We start from the raw sequence: 16,922 nt of genomic DNA, 5'->3' as shown, positions 1-16,922 counted from the left end.
AATTGTTCAAAGCAGGAGTGGCCTCTTTGCCGAGTGGTTTTCATATTCCAAACATACATATGTTGCGCAGAATATCTAATTATTCTTGGGAACAATTACTGTCAGGTTCCAGAATGTGTTCAATGAACAGCAATTGGTGTTTATTCAGCTCTAAAGAGACTATGCAAGGAACGGTAGGTTATATTGTCAGTCTAAAGAAGCGTTCTGCCATCCGGAAACATCTGCTTTCTATTTAAAGCACTGAAGAAGGAATGGGAGTATATTTGAAATTTACTCTCTGAACATTGAACATCAAAGGAAGGAGAATAAATTTGGATATGAAGGTAATTTCTGTCCTCTGATACACTCTCTTCAGCTTTTCCCTGCTGGGAAGGAAACGCAGGTTGGAAAGTTCTGATTCTCTTAAATCTTTCTATTTATGTTGATTTGCACATGGAGGAAATGACTTCTATGTCCTACTTCTAGCTCTTTTGCTTTCTCAAGTGAAGCAGAAGACTCTTTCAAAGTCAGGGTCTGCTTTTCTGAATTTTGTGGTGAGGTCTGTATTTGGATTTTGCCCATAAAGGTGTTAAGATTTGTTGTTCAGTTTGCCTGAAGTGATCCTGTGACCTTTGATTTTCTGTGTGGTGAGCCCTGCCCACTCACAGCCCTGTTGGGAGGATTAAATGAGAATATGTATGGTTTGCTTGGTGTGTAGTAAGCTTTCTGTGAAGGACAGTGTCTATTCTATTGCTACGTAATAAACTGTCACATACATAGCATCTTAAACCACATTGCTGTGTGTCTGGAGTCTGGTATAGCTTAGTTGGGCCCTTTGCTTCAGGGTCTCTTGCAAGGCTGTAATCAAGGTGTTGACCAGGGTTGGAGTCTCATCTGAAGGCTCACATATGGAAAGATCTGCTTCCAAGCTCATGTGGTTGTTGGCTGAATTTCCATTCCTCCAAGGGAGTTGGACTAAGGGCCTTAGTTCCTGTCTGGCGGTTGGCTGGAGTCTTTCCTCAATTCCTTGTAAGGTGGATCTCCCTAATATGGCAGCTTGCTTCATCAAAACCAGTAAGGTAATTTATTGAGAGAGTCTGGTAGGAGACAGATGTCATAATCCTATGTGACTTAATTACACAAATGACATCCCATCACCTTTGCCATATTCTGTTGGTTAAAAGCAAGTCACAGGTCTCACCCACACTCAAGAGGAAGGGATTTCATAAGGGCATGAACACTAGGAGGTGGGGGTCACCGGGAGCCACATCTGAAGCTGCCTACTACAGACAGCTATTATTATAGGAAGAGAGAATAACATAATGGCTGAGAGGGAGGGTTTCCATGTCACTTAGAAATAACATCAAATAGCTGGGTGCAGTGGCTCATGCCTATAATCCCAACACTTTGGGAGGCCGAGGCGCGTGGATCATGAGGTCAGGAGTTCAAGACTAGCCTGGCCAAGATGGTGAAACCCCATCTGTACTAAAAATACAAAAATTAGCTGGGCATGGTGGCAGGCGCCTGTAATCCCAGCTACTTGGGAGGCTGAGGCAGAGAATTGCTTAAACCCAGGAGGTGGAGGTTGCAGTGAGCCAAGATCATGCCACTGCACTCCAGCCTGGGCGACAGAGCGAGACTTCATCTAAAAAAAAAAAAAAAAAAAAAAAAAGAAATGACATCAAATTTCAGACCTGTCATGTACTGCATGACCGAAGTCAGGTTACCTGGCCTCTCTGAGTTCCTGTTTCCCCACCTGTTCAGTCCCTTCCCTGTAGGATTGTTGCAGTTTCAAAGTGGAGAGCGAGCCTAGCAGAATAGTTAAGTACTCAGTAAAGGTCAGCTACGAGCTTTTCTTCTCCTTGCCTTTCTTTTTTGCCTTTTTTTGAAATATCGTTAGACTTTTTGGATTGTAGAAGAATAGCATGGAACTCCCCAGTGCCCCCAGACTTGGTTATTCACGTGAAATCCCAGAGCGGCGGGTAGTTTCCTGCCAGACTGGCCGTGCAATCCTCCCCTGTTTGCCCAGGGGCTCGAGGATGAGGAATGCAGGTCTTTGGCCTCTGGAGGGCCATAGCTTCCTGCCATGGTGACTACCTCAGAATGGAGCTGCCAGGATGCCCTACAGTACCCCTCCCAGGTCTCTGTGCCTCCCCCCCACACTGGAGCAGCCACTTGCCCTGCAGAGGGCCTGACCATGTTGACCAAGAGTGTGGCCAGGTGAGCCATTGTGTTCTTCCAACATCGTTGCATTTCTACTTGGGGGTCCCAAGGGCAGCTCACCATGACTTCAGTCCATCCACAGAGCTGAGCAGGCAGATTTGGAGATGGAACCCTTCTTGTCTGCTCACTTTGACACCTGGATCATGCCGAGCAGACAGCCGGCTGCTTTGCCTGTGCCTGGTCAGGAAGCTCTGCCATCTTCTCGGCTCCCTGTGCCTTCCCCTCCGTCTCTCCACTTTGCTTTCCTCACTTCCTCCCTCCTGTAGGCCTCAGGGACAGAGAGTGCTTGCGGAAGGCTACTGCTGGGCCACCACAGGCCGCACTCATCTCCACCCTCCTTCCTGACCAGAACAGCTCTGCCTCCCCTTGCCCCTTGCCCCCATCCTTTGCATCCAGAGACCCTGTTCTTGGTCCCCCTGTTGCCCCACCTCCAGCCCCCTCTACAGCTGTGGGAGAACTTTCTGGAGTCTTCCTGTATCATTCAGTCACCAGTGTTGTTCTGGAGTAGAGATGCTGGCTCTAGGGGCCACTTCTTTTTTTCTTTTTTAGATCATCTGATTATATCTAATGTGAATGTCTCCCCAGCTTCCTTGAAAGTAAAAATCACCTGGAGTTCTTAAAAATGGAGCCCCTTGGGCCCTTCTTTGGAGAGCCAGGTTCAAGGGGAGCTAGGATGGGGCCTGGGAACATGTATTTTTAATAAGTGTACCAGCTAATTCCTGTCATGGAGATTTAGGGAACACCCGTCTAAGCATGCCCAAACCCAGACCCAATCCCTCTTTTCTGATGTAGGGAATAGGAGGGAAGATCTGAAAGTCTGGGTCCCTTCCCAGAAAGGCCTTCTCTAACCCGTGGGCCCCCAGCCCAGCCCATTTAGTGCTCTGACAATGAGGCATAATTTGATTCTTCAAAAAATGTTCTGTAGTTACTGCCCTTTAAATTGCTCCTTCCTTTCACATATGTAGGAGAATACTGTGTGTGGAAGTGTTTTCCTTTATGGTGTTGTACTTAGATGATTAGCAAAATATGGTGCTGGGCTGAGAGTGGCACAGCTGGGTGATCCAGAAGGCAGACTGGATTATATCACGTGGGCGGGGTATGAGGGCTTGCATTGATATGCACACACTCCCTGTCGGCTGGCCTCTCTTGACAGCAGATGCGGGAAATTACAGTGAGAATCTTCCTTTTGTTTCTAACAGCTGTCACCCAGCTGCTGGAAGGGTGTTGGTTTAGCATTGAGTGTGTGGGTGAACTTGGTCTCTGTTGAGGGAATAAAAATGCCCTAGTAATCCACAGCCCCAGAGGTACTTGTCCTGCTCCAGGGGACCTAGAAGGGAAGTTTCAGGGAGCAAGGAATGCTGCTAGCCTCTGTTCTGGAATGCTGGCCTCTGTAAACAGCTGCATTGAAGCAGCATTAATAGCATGCCTGAGGAGAAACAGGCATAAAGAAGATTGCTGCATTTCTTCAAAACCGCAGTTGATGGTTGATGCTGCTGGTGTTACTCAGTAGCCCTTATATGAGGCTCAAATGGCAAATTGGTTTTCTAGGAAAAGTTTCTCAAGAGCATTCTTAAAATTTTAATAATGAGTATTCTACATTCAGGATGGATTCAAAGACTGCTTCGCCTAAAATCATTCCATCTAGAGACAGAACACTTCAAATTCTTTTCTCTTTGATTTTTTTTTTTTGTATCTTGTCTATGTCTCTTTTATCTCTTTTGACATTGTAAAGATTTAAAAAATTGTCTAAGTTACCTTTTGATTTAATTTTATGTCTCTAATAAGTATTTATTAAATCTGTAGCATTTTATAAACAATGGGACTATTTTTTTTTTTTTTTTTTTTTTTGAGATGGAGTCTTGCTCTGTCGCCCAGGCTGGAGTGCAGTGGTGTGATCTCAGCTCACTGCAAGCTCTGCCTCCCGGGTTCACGCCATTCTTCTGCCTCAGCCTCCCGAGTAGCTGGGACTACAGGCGCCCGCCACCACGCCCAGCTAATTTTTTGTATTTTTAGTAGAGACGGGGCTTCACCGTGTTAGCCAGGATGGTCTCGATCTCCTGACCTCGTGATCCGCAACAATGGGACTATTTTTACACGTTGATGGCTTTTTTTCTATTTGTATCTTATTTTGAACACTTAAAGGATTTTTGAGCCAGTCTGTGTAAAGATGCTTTCTTCAAAAATAAATGTATTTTGTGATAAGTCTGTGCCATTTTGCATTACTTTGGGAAGTAGATAGCTTAAAATACAAAATGCAGTGAAATCCATTACAATTTTTATTCATCTGCCTTGTTTCTAAATGCGTATTGTCAAAATCTAATTCCCCACTCAACAGAAAGAAACATAGGTAATATGCAAATTTGGTGAATCGCATAAAGTGCTTTAGGCATGTGGAGTGAAAAAGCAACAATATAGAGGCAAGAATAGCAGAAGGGATAGATTTGATGAATTCTACATAAAACTCAAAAGGTTTATAAGTTGGAAACATCAAATTTGAAGGTTTGGTCAGGTTGTTGAATGGTTCCAGAAGTAGACTGAAGAGATACAGAGATAAAAAATAATTCTATCATATTACCAGGTGCAGTGGTTCATGCCCTGTAATGGCTCATGCTGGGATTATATCCCAGCACTTTGAGAGGCTAATGTGGGAGGATCACTTGAGATCAGGAGTTTAAGACTAGCCTGGGCAACACAGAGAGACCCTGTCTCTACCCACCACCTCCCGGCAACATTAGCCAAGTGTGGTGTCACGTGCCTGTAGTCCTAGCTACTTGGGAGGCTGAGGCAGAATTGCTTGAGCCTCAGAGATCCAGGCTGCAGTGAGCTATGATTGCATCACTATGCTCCAGCCTGGGCAGCAGTGAGACACTGTCTCTTAAAAAAAAAAAAAAAGCGCAGTGGCTTATGCCTATAATCCTAGCACTTTGGGAGGCCGAGGCAGGCGGATCACGAGGTCAGGAGTTCAAGACCAGCCCGGCCAACATAGTGAAACCCTGTCTCTACTATAAATACAAAAATTAGCTGAGCGCAGTGGCACACGCCTGTAATCCCAGCTACTCAGGAGGCTGAGGCAGGAGAATCGCTTGAACCCGGGAGGCGGAGATTGCAGTGAGCCGAGATCATGCCACTGCACTCCAGCCTGGGCAACAGAGTGAGACTCCATATCCAAAAAAAAAAAGATAAAATTATATCATTCATAAATTACTGCAAATTTGAGAAGTACTTAATAGAAATATAACATTAAGCTGCAAATAGATTGGAAAATCCTAAAATTGTTGCAGAATCCCCCAAAATTTGTCACAAAATTCTAAAAAGTGAATAGGTTCCAAAATCCTAAAAATGACAACAGGATGTCAGAAAAAGTATAGGACACTTGACAGGGATTCAAAAACACTGAACAAGGAGTTGCCTTTTAAGCAAATTGTTCATTACACCAATTGCCCTGCAGTCTCTGGATAACAGCTAAGTGGAATGTGGTTTGCAAAAACTACTCACTGGTGTCTCTTTTTTTCTTCTCTCTTTGCTTTTATTTTAATTGTCTTCATGCATATGTATGTTTCCCTATAAGCTATTTAAAATCTTTTGGGGCAGTAGGTGGCCTAGAAATCATAAATTATACATTAAGTCATGTTCTCTCAACTCACACGCCCACTCTCTTATTGCAGAGAACAGCCCATCTTCACCACCCGAGCGCATGTCTTCCAGATTGACCCCAACACCAAGAAGAACTGGATGCCTGCGAGCAAGCAGGCGGTCACCGTTTCCTACTTCTATGATGTCACAAGGAACAGCTATCGGATCATCAGTGTGGACGGAGCCAAGGTACCACCCCCTCAGCTGATTTTAATACCCCCAGTTGCTTATCTTTCATCCAAGATGCACCCAAAATCCTGCCATCTTAACACATAAGTTATTGTTATAATGTCTGTATAACATATTATGTTCTTTTTTCATTTAAACTTATGGTAAATGGGGAAGAAAAATATTTCTCTGTTACCACTGTCTTCATAACTAACATTTTAATGCCTGTATAATAATTCTGCTGACGGCCTATAATGCTCTTAATTTCCCCCCTGTGGTTGGATATTTAAGTGGCTTCCAATGTTTTGCTATTATAGATAATGAGCATCTTCATGTACCAAATATCCTCAGTTGTTCACATACCATTGCTTTCTTTTGAATAGTCCTTAGGATAGATTCCTAGAATATTATAGGGCAAGATATTAACACTTTATGGCTCTTGATGCATATTGCCAGGTTGTTTTCCAGAAGGGTTCGTTCTTCCAGCCTGTATGAGAGTGTCTGTTATTGCACTCTTGCCAGCATTGGGTATTGTATCTAGTCGGGTTTTGGTGTTATTAGGCATAGGAGTTGAATTTTATTAAGTGGTTTTGGAGTATTTCTTGAAATACATATATATTTTTGTTATTCTGTCTCCCATGATATTTTTGCCACATTATCATGGGAACAGAATTAAGAAGGGATACCAGCAGAAGTATCACCAAGTCTTTAAAAAAAAAAAAAAAATAGACCTGCTGGTTTTCTGTCTTCATCCTGCTGTACATTTTTTACATGGATTATCTGCTGCCACCTGGAATTCAGTGTATCTAAAGCTGAATTCCCCTTTTTGTCCTCTAAACCACCTCTCCATTTTTATTTCCCAATCGTTTGGGCTAATAAAGCGAAACATAGAGTCCTTCTTTAAGTTTGTCAAGTGAATCTGCCTTTGAAGTGTCACCCACTCGTGCCTGCTCTTTTAAGACCATAACTCTTGTCCTATCACAGTCTTGCCTGGACTCCTGCAGTAGCTGCCTCATCTCCCACCTGCAGTCTAGTCTGACTTTTGCCTCTAGATCAGCCTTCCTATGCAACAGGAAGCAGGGGAGTGGGGAGTCGGGGGCTGGGCAATAGAATGGGCCCTGGGTAAAGGCTTCTCCCCACACTCCACAAACAGAAGGTGTGGGGAAGCCTCCAGGGAAGCTCTCCCAGGGAAGGCACGAGAGCCTGCTGGTGCCTCCCGATCTCTTCAGGAGATCAGGGCACTTCAGCCCATGTTCTCTAAGTGACTGCTTTGTGCCCTTTCTCTGCACTTTGGCAACTGCAGATAAAGGTGGCTTGACCCTGGGATCCTCTTGTTCTCCCTTCCAGTTGCCACAGCCCTTCTTCCTCAGGAAGGGACCCCAGAAGTCCTCATTTTACAGCTGAGGTCTAAGGAGAGGCAATGACCTGGCGCAGGTTCACGCCTCTGGGGAGGCTTTGTAGGCCGGGGCCGGTGCCCAGTTATTTGCACACCAGTTCCTGGTTTGTCGGGTTGGAGCAGGCTTCTCCTGGCTGGTAGAGGAGAGTTTCCTGACACCTACCAGGCGGGTAATGTGTTATCTCCTTCCGCTTCAGAGATGAAGGAACTGGTCTTTCTGCCTAAGCAAGCAGGATGATAGTAGGATGATAGCGCATCCCCAGGATCTGGTGATCTGATGAGCAGTAAGGAAGTGTGCTAGTGCCTGGCACATAGTAGGTAGGCACCTCGTGTTTGATGGGGGAACATCTGAAAGGTGCCTTTATTTTTTTCCTTCTGAGAGACATAGTGATGCCACAGTTGTAATTACCATTTCTCTCCTCTGTGCTTCTGCGCTGGAATCGCCTGGACTCTTTCCAGGATGTTCTGACAGCAGTGGTGAATCAAGCTGACCTGCTTTCTTTTATCTATAGATTCTGCCAGTTCATCTGCCATCCTTCGATGGGTTTGTACTTTTGTCAGTTGAGTTATCCAAGGATATATCGGGCTTAAATATAGATAAAACGACTTTCTTAGAGCAAGTGCTTTAGTCCTATTAGCTGAGCTTTTAGTAATTCGTCAAAGTGTCAGCCACTGTGTCGTTATGGCTCTGCAGTTCCTGAAGGCTGTGACAATGTGGTGGGGTTCAAGCCAAATATGACAGTTATGAGAAATCAGATGGGTGTGGGAGGGTAGGCTAAGCCCCTGGCTGTGGCACAGCGCTAGTCCAGGCTCAGTGTGGGAGAGTCATCAAGCTACAGACTCACTTACAGGCTGGGAATCCAAAACCTAGGCCATGGGGTGCTGCTGGGACTCAGAGCCAGCCAGAGGATCTTGGACTACCCTTTCTATGGTGCCCAGCCACCTGGTTTTTGTTGTTGTTGTTGTTGTTTTTTGAGACAGGGTCTCACTTTGTCGCCTAGGCTGGAGTGCAGTGGCACGATCTCAGCTCACTGCAGCCTCCACCTCCCAGGATCAAGCGATTCTCCCACCTCAGCCACCCAAGTAGGTGGGATTACAGGTACCCACCACTATGCCTGGATAATTTATATATTTTTGATAGAGACAGGTTTTGCCATGTTGGGCAGGCTGGTCTCAAACTCCTGGCCTGAAGTGATCTGCCCCTCGGCCTCCCAAAGTGCTGGGATTACAGGTGTGAGCCACTGCGCCCTGCCGCCACCTCGTGTTCCTCCCTTAGTGCTGTGGCACCAGAGATCCATGACAGAGCCTCGTTCTGCAAAAGGAAGCATCCCATGAGGGAACAGAAGGCCCCAGGAAGTGGGGAGTAGGGTGGACCTCAGTTGTTTAATTACTACAGTTGGCATTCAGGGATTGGGGATGGGAGCACGTATCCTGTCTGGAGAACCTGACCACACTGCACTGGAAAGTGGTCCCAATGCAAATTCAGCCCTGCTGGGCCCTCTCTCGACCTGGCAGGCAGCAACCTGTAAACCCAGCAGCCCAGGTCTAGATCAGACCCTGTGCCTTCAGCTGTTCCACAAGTCGGGTGGGCATGGAGAGAGAACCCTAGGGTGATAGCAACTGTTGCTGCTGCCTGGTCCCCCGCGGCTTGCCCCTTCCCCACCCATTACTAAGGTCCTCATCTCCCTGAGCCCAGTCTCGATCCTGCCTGAATACTCCAGATGGATCACCTGCTGTCTGCAGACTGGAATCAGGTGCAGTGTGTGGAGCTGACTGCTGGGCATCTGTGCTGATGCCAGTGCCTTCTCCTTATGGGCTCTTGTCTGTTGCCCTTGCCCACCCTCACCCCCATCTCTGTTCAGTCGGCTTGGTTCCACTTCTGTTCTTATTCCTGAGCATCTATTCTGGTTCCATGTTCACTGGCTACCCAAGCCTGGAGCCCTGCTCCCTACCCAGCCGCACGTCCCAGGCCTCATGCATGCCGTGGAGCCTCAGGCAGACCACTTAGGAATGGATGTACCTGGGCTGGGGGAGTATGAACACTTCCTGATGTCCTCATTGTGTTCTACCACACTGGGTCAGCCCCACTTTGTTTTAGGCCTTTGATCCCAAATGTTGATCTGAACCATGATGACAGGTGGTCAGATGCGTTTAGCTTTTGGGGCTGTGTCTTAGCTCATGGGCTGCACCTCTGTGACTTTGGGCAGGTCTAGTGCCTGAGTCCTGCCTCTCTCTGTTGGCTGGGCCACATCAAGTATATTACTTTGAGCTTCTGAGTGGTACTTCTGGGCCATTCGTTCCTCTCAAAGCAGGAGGCTGTTGTGGGCTGGAAGGGGAAGCCGCCTCCACTCCTCCCCAGGGAAGGAGTGGATGTGTTTCAGTAAGAAGTGGCTGGTGTAGAATGGACTCAGAGGTCATTTTGAGCAAACGCCACATCAGATTCAGCTTCTGTGTAAACTGTGGGCAGCCAAAGAGCACAGGCTCTTTGAGAAGGAAAGCTGTGGCCAACAGCTTTAGCAGCTGTCATTCCATGCCAGGCACAGCCAGCTCCTCTGCCCTGTCCAAGCATGTGTCACGCTCTACCTGGGGAGGGATGCACGGACAGCCTCTCCTCCTTCTGGAAGCAGTTGGTGCTACTCATCTCAGGAAGATCTGTACTCAGACCTGTTCTTTATTCTTAAAACACGAAGACATTTCCTTCTTCCCTGGGGCAGTGTTTCATGTGTCAGTTCCAGCTGTTGTCTAAAGACATGAGTGGGTGGGAAAACTTCAGTGTGTTGCCTCAGCATTGCCCAAGCTCTAGGGGATTATGTGGATCCATGTCAGTGTTGGGGCTGCCAGGAGACTGAGCTCTTTGAGGATGGCAGCCATGCCTGGCTCATGTTTGGAGTCCCAGCACCAAGCCAGGGTGGGCAACGCCATGGAAGGGGGTGGGGGAATGAGTGGATGATGAGGTCAGGCCTGGCCACCTTCTCTCCAGGCCTGTGGCAGGTATACTGTGTCCACAGAAGGACAGCAGGCAGGGGCAGGGTCACTGCCAAGGGGGGACCCAAGGACCCAAACCTTGGGTTGTCCCTGTTTATAGACACTGGACAGATGGGAGCCACATGAGGGCATCTCCCCACTCCCAGCTTCTCAGAGCACTGCTATAAACCATGTGGCACATGCCAATAGGCATGTGATTTATGGTGAGTTTTTAGGCAGAACGGCCAACTCCATTATAAAGAAACTCCATTTTCAGAGCATTGGTTAATTGAGCCATCACAGCACTTGATTTCATTGTGCTGTTGGCACTCTTTCCAGACTGAGTTAATCACTGCCATCCTTATGAGAAACTGCCTGCCTGTGGACAAGACTTGCCTGAAGCAGGTGCTTCTCCTGGGAGCTCTGGATGACTCTGCTGCCCTTGGTTCTCAGTTATTTATAGGATCACAGAAACCTGTATTGGAAGAGACCTTAGAGGTCATCCATTCTACATATATTTAGCCACACCTGTTGTGTTGCGAGTGCTGCCTGATCGTGATGGTTCAGAGGATATCAGCATCCAAAACTCTGACTTATTTGGTATTTTCTTTTGGGAATGTAAAATTACTTTCAGGAACACATTCAGGCTCTGCTCGTCCACTCATCATTAGAATTCACTCCTTCGAATAAATATAGAGCACCTTCTGTTAAGGAAGCAAGCATAAGGAAGGTTCCGAGCACACAGTAGGTTTTCAGTGAACGTTTCTTTTCTTCGCTGTCTGTGATTTGTTGTTGTTGTTTTAAATTTTTAAAAAGCACCTGTTAATAACTACTTTTGGAGCAGGCAACATGTCTTTTTATTGCTGTAACTCAGTCCCAGCCTCTTATGGAAAACTCCCAGGTTCATCCAACTTCATCTCCCTGGATTTGGGAAAGACTTCTCATGAAAGGAATCCGATGGGCCTGTCTCCCCCTGCCTGTTTCATGAGGAGCTTTCTCTGAAATCCAGAGCAGGTGAGACTAGAGACAGGAGAAACTTAGCATTTTGCTGCTTCCAAGCAGCTCTTGATTACCTGTGTTTTGTGCATTTTGTGACAACTTGGTCCCACTGATCTGCAGGACTGGGTCTTTTACTAGGGTGCCTTCTTTCTGTGTGAAAGTTTTAGAGATGACTCACGCAAGAAGAAGGTGTACACAGAGATGGGAGCCCGTATGAAGCTTATGCCTGGGGTGCTTTAGCACAGCCCCTTCTCCCTTCTGGGCTTTGGTTCCTTCCCCGAGATCTATTCTCCCCTCTCTCCAGGGGGAAACAGTTCTCATTCTGCTAAGTCATTCTGCCGCATTGAGGGCACTCAGCTGTGCACTCATCCTTCACACGCTCACCCTTGGCTCCCAAGGCTGAATTCTTCCTTGGTTCCCTGCCACCTGTGGCAGGTGTACTGCCAACTCCTTCACCTGCTCTTCCTTGGTTGCTTCCTTAAGTCAGCCTTCTGCCCTGGGCCTCTCTTCTTTTCTTCCACCAGATGACACTCTCCACCCGGTGACCCCTTTACTTCTCATCCCCCAGTTTACTCAAGTCTCGTATCTCCTCTGACGCCAGAACCCACAGGTCCAGCCACCTCCTCGGTCCCTAACACAATCTTCCAGTGTCTCCATGGGCGGGAAGGGTACTACCTGCTGTTTTCATAAGCCTCTGCCCACTCTGAAGATTAGCCTCCCTAACAACTTTGTGATGGGTTTGTAGACTTTATTTTTAACCATTTGTATTAATAGGTACCATTCAATGTCTAATAATAAAGCAAACTCATATGTACCCACCACCCAGTGGAAGTACGTCTTTCATTAATACCTCAGAAGTCCTTCAATGGGCCTTTCCCTAATTAGATGCTCTCCCATCCACTCCTCAAGAGATCACCACTCTCTATTAAGAGTGTATTAAGCATTCCCTTGCTTTTCTGCATAGTTTTGCCACATGTGTATATATCGCTAAACCAGAAGTTGGCAAACTTTTTCTCTAAGGGTCAGAGAGTAATTTTTAAAAAAGTTTTTTATTCAGGTTTTACAGTCTCTGCTGCAGATACTTGACTCTTTTGTAGCCAGAAAGCAGCCATAGACCAATATGTAAATGAATGGGCATGGCTGTCTTCCAGTAAAACTTTAATTACAAAAATAGGCCATAGGCTAGATTTGGCCTGAGGGTTATAGTTTGCTGACCCCTGCCCTAAATAATCCGTTATTCAGTTTTACCTGTTTTTGACCTTTATATGAATAGAATCATACTAGAGACTCATAATGTATGTGTTCTTTTGTAACTTCCTTCTTTTTTTTTTAATGTTAAATTTTTGTGATTCATCCATGTTGATCAATTTGGTTAGCCTTGGTTAATTTTCCTGCTGGATTAGTATTTCATTGTATGGAAATACTGCAGTGTGTTTATCCATTCTGTTGGTAGTGGACATTGTTTTTGCAAGTTCTACTGTAGGTAAAATGCTGTCAAGTAGCATTGCATGCTACAGAGAAATCTTTTGTGAAAGGAAAAATCAACCAATGCAGCAAATATTGTTGTCTTATTTTAAGAAATTGACACAATGACTCCACCCTTCAGCAACCACCACCCTGATTAGTCAGCAACCATCAGGATCGACACAAGTCCCTCCATCAGCAAAAAGATTACAATTTGCTGAAGGTTCAGATGATCCTTAGCATTTTTTAGCAATAAAATATTTTAAAATTAAGGTATGCAGATTTTTTTTTAAGACAAAGCTATTGCAAACTATGATTTCTTTATTTTCTTTCTTTCTTTTTTCTTAGAGGTAGGGTCTCACTTTTGTCACCCAGGCTAGAGTACAGTGGCACGATCACGGCTCACTGCAGCCTTGACCTCCCGAGCCCCAGGTGATCCTCCTGCCTCAGCCCCCTGAGTAGCTGGGACTATAGGTGCACAGCAGCATGCCCTGCTAATTTTTGTATTTTTAGTCGAGATGGGGTTTTGCCATGTTGTCCAGGCTGGTCTCGAACTCCTGGGCTCGAGCAATCCATCTGCCTTTGCCTCCCAAAGTGCTGGGATTACAGGCATGAGCCTGCAAACTATGATTAATATATTCAAGGAAACAGAGGGAAAATGGACAAAATAGATGAAAGGAAGGAGAATACTCCGAGTCTTAGAATTTTTTTTGAAAGAGCCAAATGGACATTCTAGAACTAAAAAATAACAATGTCTGAAATTAAGATAACAATGGATAGATTTAACAGCAGATTGGAGACATCAGTGGCCAGGATTAGTGACCTGGAAAGCAGATTAATAGAAAATACCCAAATAGAATCAGAGAGTACCAAAAATCAGGGAAAAATAATTGATGAGTGTAAAAAATATTGGGCACGGCCAGCATGGTGGCTCCTGTCTATAATCCCAGCATTTCGGAAGGCTGAGGCAGATGGATTGGTTGAGCCCAGGAGTTTGAGATCAGCCAGGGCAACATGGCGAAACCCCATCTGTACAAGAAATACAAAAATTAGCTGGGCATGGTGGTGCACACCTGTAATCCCAGCTACTTGGGAGGCTGAGACAGGAGGATCACTTTAGCCCAGGAGGTCGAGGCTGCAGTGAGCCATGTTTGTGCCACTTCACTCTAGCCTGGGCAACAGAGCAAGACCCTATCTCAAAGAAAAATGAAAGGCCTAGCATGTCTGTAATTGGAGTCCCAGAAGTAGAAGCAAGGAGAGAGAATAGAGCGGAAGCAATACTCATGGAGAGAATGAGAATTTTCTAAAAACTGATGAGTCTACAGATTTAAGAAGCTGAGTGAACCTCCAGCCATCGTAAATAGACTTAGCTCTTGAAATCAGTCCGTTGTTGCTTTGTAAGTAAGACATACATTATATTCTTTTTAGCCACTTATTAGTTTTATGACCTTGAACAGGTCCCTTGACCTTGTTAAGCCTCAGTTTCGCCATCTGAAAAAAATGGGGGTTAAAGACTGTGAAAAAGTGCCCTAGAAACTAAGTTTTAAGGAAATAGCAGGTGGTATCACCATTGTTATTCTAGCTTGACTGCCTCTGGGATAGCCTCTATGGGGTGAGCTTAAGAGCCATGTCCTATACTCTGGCCAGCCTCTTTCCACTGCCTTTCAAGGGGACTTGGGGTGTGGTGACTGACCTAGGGGTGTAGGCCTGCAGTGAAGTAGCAGCAAGATTTAAAGTGAATCCAGTTTCTGAATGGATGTAGTCATTGCTTTGTCCTCCCAGGATTCTGGTAATTGAGAGATGACCAGGGTTGGCTTTCTGGGGTCACGTGATCCATCCTGATCCAGCTCCCAGCCACACACCTTCCTTAGGTCTGTCTTGGTTCCACCATATCCGCCCTGCTTGGGGCTGAGCCAGAATCCCCCCACCCTCCAAGGTCCCATAGCTTTCCCCTACACTTGCCAGTAGTTTAGATCTCCATTTTCCACGCCCTGCTTCCCTGCCCCCATCTCTTGATAGTGTCCAGTGACAGTAGGCAGATCTCTTGACTTCTCATGTTGCATTCAGTTTTCCAGATGGAAAACATTTGGTAAAATGTCCTGACTCAGATGGACATTGGCATTATGGAAGGGTTATTATAAAGAAAGGAAAAGTCAGCTGGACCGTAGCACATGAACATCAGTACTTCATAGATGGGGAAAAGAAGAGGGGCAGTAATGTTTGTTTCCTTCATCGTGTATAAAATGAGAATCAACATGATATAGAAGTTTATAGGACAAGTCTTGGAGTCAGACAACTGGGTTTTTATCTCTAGAGTCTCCTACTGGCCAGCTTTAATGTGTTACCTTAAGCAAGTTAGTTTAACCTTTCCCAAATCTCAGCCAGGTGCGGTGGTTCACGACTGTAATCCCACACTTTGGGAGGCCAAGGCGGGCGGATCACCTGAGGTCAGGAGTTTGAGACCAGCCTGGCCAACATGATGAAGCCCCTTCTCTACTAAAAATACAAAAATTAGTCGGGTGTGGTGGCGGGCACCTGTAATCCCAGCTACTCAGGAGACTGAGGCGGGAGAATCGCTTGAACCTAGGAGGCGGAGGTTGCAGTGAGCCTTGATCATGCCGTTGTACTCCAGCCTGGGTGACAGAGCAAGACTCTGTCTCAAAAAAATCAATCAAACAAACAAACAAACAAAAAAACTTTCCCAAATCTCAGTTACTTCTGTGAAATGAAGGAATAGTCATATGCATAGGCTTGTTGTAAGGTTTAAGTGAACTAATATAAATGAGGCACTCAATAAATGTTCAACAAATAGTAATTGCTGTTGTTAGTATTCTCAAAATTATTTTACCAGCTAAGCTAAGGTTTTCTCTTGAGCCAGTGGCTTACCAGCAAACTCAATAGTCTGATAGATAGATAAATGTAGATCTAGCAATAGCAATGATACTTCTGTTACTACTGACAGCTGTCACTTACTGTCTAGATCCCTTTAGTTAAGGCAACGGTTTGTATCTGGAAGGTCTGTCCTTTAGCAAAATAGTAGACTCAGGTTCCTACCACAGAAAGCAAGCCCTATGCCATTCAAACTTTTTTTCTCTTCTCTGTTTTATCAGTTACAAGGAAAGTGTTGTGAGTTGACCATTGAGAATAAACAACCTTAGTAAGTAAAATTGCTGGTAGGTTCACTCTTTAGAATACTTACTTAGATTGCTCTTATTCCCTGTTCAGATCATCTGATGGGGAAGCAGCCAGTGGTTATTGCTACCCTGCCCTTACATAGACACCCAGTAATCCTTTATTTCCAAGAGTATTTTTCCTGAGTGTTTCTTAGAGTCTTAGGGCTTGCAATGATTTCTACTGAGTAAGCCATTGTTGATATTTTATAACCCTTATCAATTGTTTGATGTCTTTGCCCTCTTCCTGACTACTTGCCATTGAAAGACCAGGAACCTTGACTCATTCATCTTTGTATCTTTGATTAGCAGAATGTCTGGTGTATAGTAAATGTTCAATAAATGTTTGAATGAATAAATGTACCATGTGCTAGATATTATCTTCTTACCCTTCCACCTCAGATTCATCCTCTACCCTTCTTGACACTGCTCTGGTCCCTGAGGGGCTAACTTGCAGACATCAGTGGGCTCCCAAGCCCTCTGGCTTCTAGCTGGGTTTATCCAATGGCAAGTGGAAATCAAAGGGAGAGAGGCGAGGGTGTTTGCTCCCCCAGTTCCCCACTCCTGTGAGGTTGCCATGTGCTGACTGTGTCCCCCAACAGGTAGCTTGCTCTACGTGACCCCTCCCCCTCCCAGGGTCTGTAGCCTCTCCATCCCCTCATTCTTTTAGGCCAAGGAGTGGTGACAGCTAGCACTAGGCTGCTGCACCATCCTTACAGATTCCCTGTACCCCACTCACACCCGTATAATTAGTTTCTTTGTCAGTTAACCCTCCACAAATTATCCTAATTGGACTGTACCTGCTCCTTCTTGTTGGGAAGCAGCAGGCCTCAATTGCTTATAGAGATTTTCAATTGTTTGAGTTGGACACTGGGGCTCCAGGTGACTCATAAAGCGACATAGTGCAGTTCTTCCGAGAATGTGGG

At 45.7% G+C, this 16,922-nt stretch overlaps 1 protein-coding gene across 8 annotated transcripts in view; it reads left to right on the top strand.

Annotated features, from left to right (window-relative positions):
* HOMER2 (homer scaffold protein 2) overlaps positions 1-16,922 on the top strand; it is a 147,541-nt gene that overhangs the window by 89,702 nt on the left and 40,917 nt on the right. For all 8 annotated transcript variants that reach the window (XR_008671716.2, XM_055362833.2, XM_055362834.2 and 5 more), the window contains exon 2: positions 5,868-6,024. Coding sequence is in view for 7 of the 8 variants with exons in the window: in XM_055362833.2 (XP_055218808.2) it covers positions 5,868-6,024 (157 nt within the window). In the remaining variant the exon portion in view is untranslated. The remainder of the gene's footprint in view (positions 1-5,867; positions 6,025-16,922) is intronic.

This window comes from Gorilla gorilla, chromosome 16, assembly GCF_029281585.2.
Source record: "Gorilla gorilla gorilla isolate KB3781 chromosome 16, NHGRI_mGorGor1-v2.1_pri, whole genome shotgun sequence".
Lineage (NCBI taxonomy): Eukaryota > Metazoa > Chordata > Mammalia > Primates > Hominidae > Gorilla > Gorilla gorilla.
Note: the sequence above shows the minus strand (reverse complement) of the source record. Positions and strands in the feature narration are given on the sequence as shown.